At 27.8% G+C, this 12,105-nt stretch overlaps 2 protein-coding genes across 2 annotated transcripts; both read right to left on the bottom strand.

Annotated features, from left to right (window-relative positions):
- Positions 1 to 332: 332 nt before the first annotated feature.
- Positions 333 to 1,142, bottom strand: LOC140175241 (uncharacterized). Its single transcript, XM_072202198.1, has 2 exons — positions 483 to 1,142; positions 333 to 401 (listed from the first exon to the last, which is right to left on the bottom strand). Exons 1-2 carry the CDS (start codon positions 1,140 to 1,142, stop codon positions 333 to 335), a joined length of 729 nt encoding a protein of 242 aa, XP_072058299.1.
- Positions 1,143 to 10,870: 9,728 nt separating this feature from the next.
- LOC112709576 (uncharacterized) lies at positions 10,871 to 11,732 on the bottom strand. The gene is made up of 2 exons (XM_025761462.1): positions 11,097 to 11,732; positions 10,871 to 10,936 (listed from the first exon to the last, which is right to left on the bottom strand). Exons 1-2 carry the CDS (start codon positions 11,730 to 11,732, stop codon positions 10,871 to 10,873), a joined length of 702 nt encoding a protein of 233 aa, XP_025617247.1.
- Positions 11,733 to 12,105: the final 373 nt, after the last annotated feature.

Raw genomic sequence — 12,105 nt, 5'->3', positions numbered from 1 at the left:
ATAAAAATGAGTGATTTTTTATTAATCTCACACTATTAAAAATATTATTAATGACCAATTAATAGTTATAAAATACTAAAATTACCGGCCTTAGCATTCCTCCAAAGACAAACGCGTAGTAAAACAAGAAACAGGGTCTTAAACGTTTTAAGCAAAAATAACAAGAAACATAACGTGAATATTTCTCAACAACTAAAGCAAATAAACCTTGTACTGTATCTCAGCAACAATATTTCTCAGCAACTAAAGAAAACAGACTTGAAAATGTATTTCTCAGTAGTAGATATTAAACTATTAATAATTTAAATGCTTAAGATGGCAGAGGCATCAGGCTAACTAGCTAAGAAAACGCTGGTGAGAACCATCTGGGATTCCATGGATGCCTTAAGTAGCTTTAAGCCCTGTACTTAACACATTAAAGGTTATATTACAAAGTTGGAATAGGTTACCTTTAAATGAGATGACGGTAAGAGTTGAGATACCTCAGTAATGCCAAGTTGAACGACGGTTTCTTTCAAGACACCAACATCCTTGATATTGAAGCGGTTAAGCATGGTGATGCTGGATATTGTTGACATGGGTTCAATGACAAGATCATCCATTATCATGTAGGTTATCACTCCTTTCACAAACCCATTGTCGTTGTTGTTATTACTGTGACCAGAAGTATCAACCGTCCTGGCTTCACCCTTGAAATAGTATATTTCCGTCGTCATACGGCCACTACAAGAACCGGTGCTACATTTAGAATTGTACACATCTGTTACAAAAGTGCCGCCGCAATAATTGCACTTGTAGAGCTTTGTCGTTATCTTGGAGTGGTTTGTAGCAGATGAAGGGAGGAGGCCGGAGATGGAAGGTGAAGAGCCAAGAATGGTGGGATTAAGGATAAGATCCTTAGATCGTTTTGGTTGAAAGTAATCATGGTTGAGGTTTTCAACGCTGGAATAAAGATTTCCCATGGAACCAACGACGGCTTCCTTGGTTAAAAGCTTGATGACGGTAGCAAGTGGCAACTGAAGCAAGGTGAAGAGGAAGTCCACCACATCTTTAGAAGCTTCTGCAAACAGCACTTTCTTACACTTTGTGTCTATCAGAAGCTTCATACTCAAACTATTATTCGGGGATGTCTTGGTCGTCATGCTTCAAAGATATCTGAATCTGAATGGAGTAAAAATAGACGATTTTTGAAAGGCTATAAATATAGAGATGGAGGGAAGTTGGAAAGAGTTAGAGCAACTCCAATGCTAAGAAATAGAGTTCCTCTTATGACATATGGGGACTCAATTACCATTGGAGTGAAAAGGGAAAGAGGACTCTTCACGGGAATCAAGGTCGAGAGTCCCTCTAAGCAGGGACTTGCAACAACCAATAAAATCATGCCATGTGGTAAGTTAATAAAAAAAATAAAAAATATATTAAATATATATTAAATACTTATATATCTATTTAATTAATTATTTATATTAATTATTTAATAATTAGTTATATTAAATTATAATTAATATAAATAATTATGTTAAATCAATATCAAATATTATTTATATTGTTATATTAAATCATAATTAATTAAATTTATTTTACATAAAAAATAAATTTAATTTTTATATATTATAAAATAATTTTTAGTTGAATTATTTATTTTTATTTATAAAATTTAAAATACTAATCAAATTTAAGTTATTTATTTTAATATTTTATAATATCGAATTATTTTGAATTTATAAATTTAAATAATATTATTAAAAAATAATTATTATTATATTAATTTTAATTACTTAATTAATTAATTAGGTGGGACCACAATAGGGATCAAAGTTAGTTCCTTCTAATGGAGAAGAGAGAGATTCATTGAGTTTCTATTTATTGGTTATAACGCAAAATCTGATGTGGAGTCACTTTTTATGACAAGTGGACCATAAATAGGGACTGAGATAAGTTCCCTACTGGAGATGGTCTTAATGTATGGCAAGTCCCATTCATCACCTCGAGAGTCCACAACACTTACTTTTCCAAGACCACTAATAGTTATCTACTTATCTCAACTCTTCAAAATATCTTCAACAATTGTTGTTTAATAACTTATTTTGTTTTAATTTTGTTACATAAATTTTTGATTTGTATCAAATATATTTTTATCAGTTAAATTTTTAAAAAATTAAAATCAATCTAATAATAATGCATAAAATTTATATTTAATTTGTTTGTTTTGAGTGTTATTTTCATAAAATTATTGTTGAATTGATTTTAAATTTTTTAAAAAATTAGTCGTTAAAGATATATTTGATACTAATAAAAAAATTTTAAAACAAAATTAAAATAAAATAAAATTTAAAATATTTTTAAAATTTTTATCAAATTTTAAAGATAAAAAATATATTTTATTTTTAATCTATACATATTTCTTCATTGTTTATTGACCAACCAAGTAAAACTGCAAATTCCTCCCTCTGTGTTTTATTCAGGTCCTTCCCGTAGTTTGCTACTCTGCTTCACGTCCTTCTAATAATTAAACCTCTTACATTATAATATTATATATACTTTATTGTATATCGACCCAACTACAATACTAATAAGGATAATATTAAGTAATTAATAATTTTTTTAAATAAAATAAATAATTAACAATAAAATAAAAATATATTATATTTTTAAACTGTTTATCTAAATTTTAATACTACATAAAGACCCTTTCAATATTGTAAATTCGAACAAGAAAATGTTAAATGCCACATCATAATAATAACACTAGTCAATAGGAAATACTAGTTGTGAGTTATGACTACACGTATTGAGTCAAATAACTAACAACAGAGCATCTCATCATATAGAAGGGTAGGATGCATCGTTCAAAATACATACATATATTAACAAAGCGATATATCCATATCGTTGAACATAAAACATTAACTGCACAAATAAAATAGAGGCATTCTTAACATTTGATTTGAAACCGCGAGGCTCATAGATGAAACTACTATAAACTAGTTAGAATATCTTTATGTGTCCATACTCTTGAGGAAGACGCTTGTCAACACCATCTTTGACTGCATTGAGGCCTTCAGTAGCCTTAAGCCCTGTACAAGAAACAATAATAAATATTTATTATGAATCAAAAGAAATAATAAGGAGATAACATACCTCGTTCATTCCAAGCTCACCACCTTCTCTTGCAAGGCACCAACCTCCTTCACATTGAACTTGTTAATTAAGCAGAGTGATACTTGAAATGGTTGACATGTACGTCACAACCTCTTTCACAAAGCCATTGCTACTACTTATTAAATGTACCCTGCCCTTCGGAGAAAAAAAAATCTCTGGATAGGTTTGGTTGCAAGAACGTGTCGCCAAGATCATCCACGCTCTTATAGAGATTGCCAATGCAACCCACCATGGATTTTTCAGTTAGGAGCTTCACTACTTGCACTTTGTGTCGACCAGAAGTTTCATGCTCTCTTTTGTGGATGTGGACGATGCCATGATCCAACACAGTTTTTATCTGTTTTTCTGTGATGATATGGAGGGTAAATGAGTGTTTGGTTATGCATTAGTTTTAGTAATTTATTTTTTTTTAATAAATTAGACATATATACTTAGTGTAACCATAAAATAACTTGGTAATATTTAAATTCATCAACAAATTTTTATATGTTGTTATACTGACAAGTAAAGACATATCAAAATCAACTCAAAATGAATAACAAATTATTAAAAAATTATAATGCACAAAGTTTTTTAATAAATAATAAATAATTTAAATCCACTAAAAAATAACTCAACACTCTTCTTTGATATCTGTAAACGTTTTTAAACTTTTTCATCACATAATCTACTATAGATAACACTATTGATAGAATCGTAGCTAGTATGTAGTCATTAGATAGAAAAAACTAAAAAATAGAAGAAAAATTATGTCTAAATTATAAATTTTTTAAACGATAAATAATTATAAAAATTCACTATTTTATATATATATATATAACACTAATTATACATGGTAATAATTAGTTAATATTTTTAATGGAGATACTTATTATATAATTAGATAAAAATTATGTCATTATATTTTCTTAATCTTTATGACTAATTAAATGAAAATACTTGCTCAATATATATATTATCTACATCAATTATATACCAATATTTTTAAAAGAAAATTAAAAGAGGAGATATATAAATATATATAATATATACTATATAAAAAATATGTTATTCTAATAAAATATTATACTATAAGCAACTATATTTGTAAAGAAATTTTATTGATACACTATATCTATAGTATTATCGTATGTTTTCACAAAAAAATCATTAATTAATACAATATATATACTATTATATTATTATATGTTTTAACACAAATTATTAAAAAATATTTTTTCAAATCTTAATACATAAAAATAGAAATCGGGTTATTATTATTATATACTATACAAACATTTACATTCTTTTTTATTATATTATACAACTTAAAATTATATATATCATCTTATTATTAATTGTAGATATTTGTTACAATTATATCAAATTTAATTATAGTTTTAAATTACAAAAAAAAAGATAACAATTAATATTATTTTTCATTCTTTTATATTTAATAATTACTTTAAATATAAAAAATACAATAACTGATGAATAAAAATATGAGTAAAAAATAAAATATATTAATTAAAATTAAATTTGTTAACTAATCGAAGGTAAATAATATTTGACAATTATTTTAACATTTAATTAAATTTTTTTTTATAATGAGATTGATTAATAATTTTTTAATTATTTTTATCGTATATTGCCTAATAACTTGTTAAATGATTAATATTTTTAATTAATCTTATGTCCATACAATATAATTTTATGATAATATTATGAATTACAGTAATATAATGTATGTACCGTACAAACTTTCTTTATATTATTATTATTATTATTATTATTATTATTATTATTATTATTATTTATTAATTGATATTAAATTAAATAGATCTCTATTAACGTATGTATTAATTAGCTACTAATAAAATTATTATATATGAACGAGAATTAGAATTATATCAATTAATATAATTAGAATGATTAAAAATATTTATGATTAATAATTAATTAAATAATATATTAAATATTAATTTTATATAATTATAATAAAAATATTTTTTAAATTAATATAATTATATATTATTATTTATTAAATACTAATTATAATATAATTATAATAAATTTATTTGGGAGGGAAAAAAAAGTGAATGAGGAGTTAATGCTACTTTGTTGGATGTTATGTGAACTTAGTCCATTAGTAAGATTCATTGGATTTAGAGTCGGTTTGGGAACGCATAAAAGCTACTTTTTTTTTTACTTTTGAATTATGAAAAGTTATGATAAGTGTGTTTGGCACTATTTTTAAGAAGAGTTTTTAACTTCTCGAAAAGTTAATTTATAACTTTTGGGAGAAGTAAAAATAGATGACTTTCTCATTTTTGATAAGCCATTTCATCACTTCCGTGAAAAAAAATTGATTTCAAAACAAAAAAAATTTACTTTCGTTCTTGATTCTGTGGAAAAATGTTTCCTGTTTCTGCTGGAAATACTGGCCCTCCACCACTATTTTCACGCAAGGTTCCATCTTCTAGAAGCACTGGCCTTCCACCATCATCCTCACGCAATGTTCCATCTACTGGAAGTGTTGGCCCTCCACCACCATTTTCACGTAATGATTCATCTGCTGGAAGTATTGACCATTTACCACCATCTTCTGTTCCATCTGAACCAGCATATATTCCTTCTAGGTAATTTTTTTTTATCATTTTATTATTCTATTTTTATTATTAAATTTGTATTGAATATTTTGTATGCTATGAAATCTCAGTTTTAATTTTTTTATATGTGATTTTAATTTTATTTTTTTATATGTGATTTTATTTTTATACAACTTGCTATTATTTTTATAATTAGTCTTATATTTTTTTTATGTTCTTCCCCAACAAATTCATGAAAGTTTCAGGAAGAAAATTTAAAGCTAATTGGAATGAACGAAATACTGTTATATTCATGAAAATATGTAAAGAAGAGATGGTGGCTGGAAATAGACCTGGAACACATTTTAACAAAGTTGGTTGGGCAAATTTAAAAACAAAATTCTTGAAAGAGACTGGTTTAAATTATGAGTTTAAACAATTTAAAAACAAGTGGGAGACTATGAAAAGAGAATGAGGACTATGGGCTAAACTAAAAGAAAAAGAGACCGGTCTTGGTTGGGATCCTATTAAGAAGACCATACAAGCAAGTGATGATTGGTGGGATGCTAAGATTCAGGTATGTTGCATTTTTTAAAACTATTTCAGAAATATCAATTTTATCGAGAGATTTTTAATTGTCATTTTATCGTCTCATAAGAAAATCCTGATGTGGCAAAATTTAGAGAGGAAGGTCCAAAACATCTTGATGAAATGGAGTTCCTTTTTGAAGATGTTGTAGCTACTGGTGTAGGTGCATGGGCACCTTCTGAAGATATAAATGATAGTTATAACGATAGATATAATGACGAAGATAATGGTAATGAGGAAGAAGGTTTAGAAGATGAGTTAAATGATGAATCAACGCCTCCTAGTGCAATGAGACAAAAGAGAAGAAAGGTTAGAAAAGGGTCTGGAGCCTCTCAACTTTCAACTCAACTAGAACGTATAATTAATGTGTTTGAAGAAGAAAAGGCCAACGAAATAGCTCATAAAAATAACGTACCAAGTATATCTACTTGTTTAGCTGTTCTCAAACAATTACCTGGGCTAGAAGTAGGGAGTGATATATTCTTTATAGCTACAAGATTAATGGCAAAAAGGTCGAATAGAGAGATTTTTATGGGACTAGAAGATTCTGCCTTACAACTTGATTGGTTGAAGACTCATAGTTTAGCATATGTGTCTGGTTCTTAAAGTTTTTTTTGTTAGAATGTCTCTTTTTAATATATTTATGTGTTGCTCAAAAAATAATTTCTATGATTATATTTTTTTATTATTTTCTATGGTTGTTTGCTATTTTATATTTAATATGTGAACTAGTGTTTATTTTGATATTAGTTTAAAATATTTGTATAACAGGATATCTAACAGCTCAACTGAAAGTTTGATGTCAAATACAAATGTGTCAGAAGAATTTGAAAACAAACAAAAGGTCGCAGCCAAACGTAAAAAGAAGACAATGACTTTAATAACAATCGCAACTTGTGTTGATTATTTTCTAAAGTACGTTGTGAAAAATCCACGAAGAACTTCAAGGTTGACAGGAAGTAGTTGGGTAAATGAACTTTTAAATGGGCATCCTATTCGTTGCTACCAGCAATTTAGGATGAAAAAGCTTGTGTTCCTTCATCTCTGTGATGTTTTATAAAGTACTTATAATCTGAAGACAACAAAAGGGATTGAAATTCATGAACAAGTAGGTATATTTTTATATATCATTGGACAACCAGGTTCAATACGTAATGCAGAAGAGAGATTCTAACATTCAGGGAAAACTATTTTTAGACAATTTCATTGTGTATTGGATGCTGTTTGCAAGCTTGCTCAACATATTATTCAACCAACTGATCCACAATTTACAGATACTCCAGTGAAAATTAAAAATGATGAAAGATATTATCCATATTTTAAAAATTGCATTGGTGCAATAGATGGAACTCATATACCTGTTGTTGTTCCTGCCGACAAGAAAATTCCATACATTGGTAGAAAGGGGATTACAACTACAAATGTGATGGCAGTATATGATTTTAACATGTGTTTCACATTTGTATGGGCAGGTTGGGAGGGATCTGCACACGATACCAAAATTTTCAATCAAGCTGTGCGTAGACAAAGTCTTCATTTCCCTCTTCCTCCTAAAAGTTAGCATATTTGAGACTGATATTATTTATATTAGATTAAACTCTTTATTTTTATTAACTGATTTTGTGGTGCACTAAATTTTTGCTAGATAAGTACTACTTAGTAGATTCTGGCTATCCGTGTTTTATGGGGTTCTTAGGTCCTTATAAAGATCACAGATACTATCTTCCACATTTTAGATTGGGTCCCAGAGCAAGAGGAAGAAATGAAGTATTCAACTATTATCATTCTAGCCTTAGTGTACAATTGAACGCTCATTTGGATGTTGTAAAGCAAGATGGAAAATCTTAGGTGCCATGCCATCATTTTCTTTAGACACACAGGTTCGAATTATTGGTGCTTGTATGGCTTTACACAATTTTATTCGACGGAATGACACAAGCGATGAACAATTTGAAGAATTCTATGAAAATTTTGATCTTATGGGTGAAGGTGAAGGTGAAGTAGAAGAACCAGTTTCTAATGATATTACGTGGGAAGAATCGAATGCTGAAAGTGCTAGAAAAATGGAACTAATTAGAGAACAAATAAAGAATCAATTGCCTGATCGATTGTAATCTTAGTGATTTGGTTATGTAAAATCAACCTTCAATAATGGAAAGTATTTGTTATTATCGTTATTTTAATATCCATTTTCTTTAAAAAAATTGTATTCTACTATTAATAAAAATCCTTATACTTTAAAACTCTTTTTTCAAAAGAACTTATTTAAATTATTTACCCAAATTGGACCTTATTACTTTAGCCAATACACAAAACAACTTTGCTAATTATGGGATATAGCTAAAGCATGTGATACAGTGATAAAGATGTTTGCCTCATGTGACGAGAAGAAAGAATATGTTGTAGGCAATACTTTCTATGACGACCAATTGGTACACAAGCAAGGCACCAAATGGATTATTATGACAAGCTTCATCATAGGAGTTTCTAAATGGAAAAATACAGGGAGTCAAGTGTCTATTAGCTAAGAATTGAATAATTTAATTAATAATTATTAATTTTAAATTATTTTTTAAAATTTAAAATTTCATTAATTAAAATTAATAGTATTAATTAAAATTTATCCTAATTTATTTTTACTTTCACTCACTATTCACTATAAAAAATCACAAATTCTAATTCCATTGCGACTCCCCATACGCGGTACCCTTTTTTGATGGAACTCTTCATGTCTCATCCAAAGACATAATCATCTCACAAAATTCATGCATCTCTACTCTTCTCTATCTTCCAAACTCCCTTCCTCAAATCCACAAATTCTTAATTTTGGTTTACTTTTATGGTGATGGCTTCTTCTTTGAATCTACCTTCTCTGAATTCTACCACAACTACTTTAACACTTTCGTCTCTTGACTCTCTATTGCTTGCTGCTTGCGATTCTTCATAGCGTCTCCTCTACTCGTCGCAATGCGCCACCGTGAGTCTTTTTACTGTCCATGCAACGTCATTCAAGATATCGTCGTTGGCCAATCTGCGGCTCTTCTTTTCCTTCTTCTATTTATTTTTGAATAATTTTTTTAACTAGTTTTTTATATTTTTTTCTATATTGCGGATGATTTTTTTATTAGTTTTTTATGATTCTTTCTCCTATATTTTGTATGTTTTATTTCTTAGGATTTGAATGATTCTTTTTATTAGTTTTGGATGATTCTTTTTTCTATGTTTTATATGTTTTATTTTCTTGCGATTTAGATAATTCTTTATCTTATGTTTTGGTGTTTTTGTTTTATTTTTTAAAAAAGAAGAATTAAAGTGCGTAATAAATAGTAAACGATAAATAAGAAGAGACAATTAATAATTATTAATTTTATATTTTTTAAAAAGAATTTAAATAACCACTAATTAATGTTAATTAGTTAATATAAAATATAATTTAAAAATATTTGTTAACTTGTTGTTGGCTAAATTCCTCTTTGTTGCGAGCGAGATTTATCATGAATTTTCTATATCCATCACAATGGGGAGAAACCTACATCTATATAATAAAGTAAGATAAAAGCTTGACCTTGATTGGGGGATATGATCAATTTATAGAAGGAGATCACTTTAATAAAGATATTTACATGTGTCATATTATTATTGGGCATTTTTATTAAATTGATTAATAATTTATTTTTTTAATAAATCAGAATAAAATCAGTTTATTATAACAATAATAATAAACTCAATTATTTGTATTATAATTATTAGACCCAATTTGATCCGATCGAATTACATAATCTAAACTGAATATCTAAAACCTTTTTATAAAAAGACAAATATATTTCTGATTTTTTATTTTGTAGACATTTAAATCCCTAAAAATTTAAAAATACAATTAAATCTCTAAAAAAATAGGTTTATTGTTATTGTTATAAAAAAATCGATTTAATTCTAATTTGTTAAGAAATTTAAAATAATCGATTCATTAATACGTCCAAATAATAATACAAAACGTAAATGTCTTTATTAAAAGATGTTTTAAGCATTTTTATGGAAATATTTTTATTGTTTTCTAGATATACCCTCATGAAGCTGTCTGGCGAATAATTTTTTCGTTTTATGCATGTAATAACTTATTGCTTAAATTTATAACAGATTAATACTTAGTCTATTAAACTGAAGAATATTGTGGATGAAAAAAAATGTTTGCCTCAAATAAAGTCACATCAAATTCAAATCCTAGCGTAATGCGTGAGATGTGTGTATGATCAAAAAGACAAAAAAAAATCATGGGTTAAGCTTTTATATTTTCAGAGTTTTGGGGTCAATACAGTAATTATTCAAAATAAATTACGTAAAATAAATATGATTATAAAGTATTAAGGGAACTACAAAAAATCTCATCAACCACTCAAAATTCATCAAATTAAACGTAAAGCTGCATAAATAATAAAAGGCAAACACATACATCCTAAAACAAAGAAACGCAGTCTTAACATCAATTTTAAGCAAAGGCAACAAAAATCAAAGGAAACTATATATTAATTTAAATGCTTAAGATCCCAAATGCATCAAGATAAGAAAACGGTTGTGAGGGCCATCTCGGACTCTATGGATGCCTTGAGTAGCTTCAAGCCCTGTAACACATTAAAAGTCAGGTGCACGTAAAGTTGATATTCGAATCATTAAATAATTTGACTAATTTGACTAAATTTTTATCTAACAGTTCTCAGATATTAACTTCTCCGTAATTTAAAGTTGGAATAGGTTGAAATGAGATGAGTGCAAGAGAGATACCTCTTTCATGCCAAGTTGAACAACGGTTTCCTTCAAGACACCAACATCCTTGACATTGAGCTGATTAAGCATGGTGATGCCTGATATGGTTGACATAGGCTGAATGAGAAGATTATCCATGATCATGTATGTTATTACTTCTTTCACAAACCCATTATTATTGCTGTCATTATTAGATGCCGCCGTGGCCGTGAAATTCGCTTCCCTCGTCATACGCCCACGGCACATGGCACAACTAGAATTGTACGCACTTGTTACAGTGCTGCTACCGCAACCCAAACTGTTCGAGCACCTGTAGAGCTTTGGAGTTATCTTGGAGTGGCTTATAGCAGCTGATGAAGGGAGGAGGCCGGAGATAGCAGGTGAATTGATAAGAATGGTTGGATTAAGAATAAGATCCTTAGATAGGTTTGGTTGCCAGTAAATATGCTTGAGGTTTTCAACGCTGGAATAAAGATTTCCCAAGGAACCAACGGCGGCTTGCTTGGTTAAAAGTTTGATGACGGTAGCAAGTGGCAACTGAAGCAAGGTGAAGAGGAAGTCCACCACATCTTTAGAGGCTTCTGCAAACAGCACTTTCTTATTCTTTGTGTCTATCAGAAGCTTCATACTCAAATTACTAGTACTAGTCGTCATTCTGAGGGTGAATGTGAATGATAAGGGAAACTAGGGTTTATATACAGGGAGACACTAACGTAAAGATGTCAAGGTCTTTTTTTTTAAAATATTTTTTAATAATTAAAATTTTACATATATTATAACCGATTAAATTATACTATTTTTATTAAAATTAAATTGAATAAATCAGTCTAACCAAAAAATTAATAAATTAAATTTTAAATTAATTTAAATTAATATTTTTTTAAAAAAATAACTACAATATTTTTATTATAAAAAATAATTAATATATATATATATTAATTTTAAAAATTCTAAATTCTAACTATATAAAAAAAATTAGAATTTAAAATTTTAAAAATTAATATATATAATAAGGATATTTTAGTTA

This window comes from Arachis hypogaea, chromosome 9, assembly GCF_003086295.3.
Source record: "Arachis hypogaea cultivar Tifrunner chromosome 9, arahy.Tifrunner.gnm2.J5K5, whole genome shotgun sequence".
In the NCBI taxonomy this organism is placed as follows: domain Eukaryota; kingdom Viridiplantae; phylum Streptophyta; class Magnoliopsida; order Fabales; family Fabaceae; genus Arachis; species Arachis hypogaea.
Note: the sequence above shows the minus strand (reverse complement) of the source record. Positions and strands in the feature narration are given on the sequence as shown.

Coding starts and splice junctions, on each gene's coding strand:
- LOC140175241 (XM_072202198.1), bottom strand. CDS start 1,142: ATGACGACCAAGACATCCCCGAATAATAGTTTGAGTATGAAGCTTCTG. Junction 402..482: donor TTCAACTTGGCATTACTGAG/GTATCTCAACTC, acceptor TGTTAAGTACAG/GGCTTAAAGCTACTTAAGGC.
- LOC112709576 (XM_025761462.1), bottom strand. CDS start 11,732: ATGACGACTAGTACTAGTAATTTGAGTATGAAGCTTCTGATAGACACA. Junction 10,937..11,096: donor TTCAACTTGGCATGAAAGAG/GTATCTCTCTTG, acceptor AATGTGTTACAG/GGCTTGAAGCTACTCAAGGC.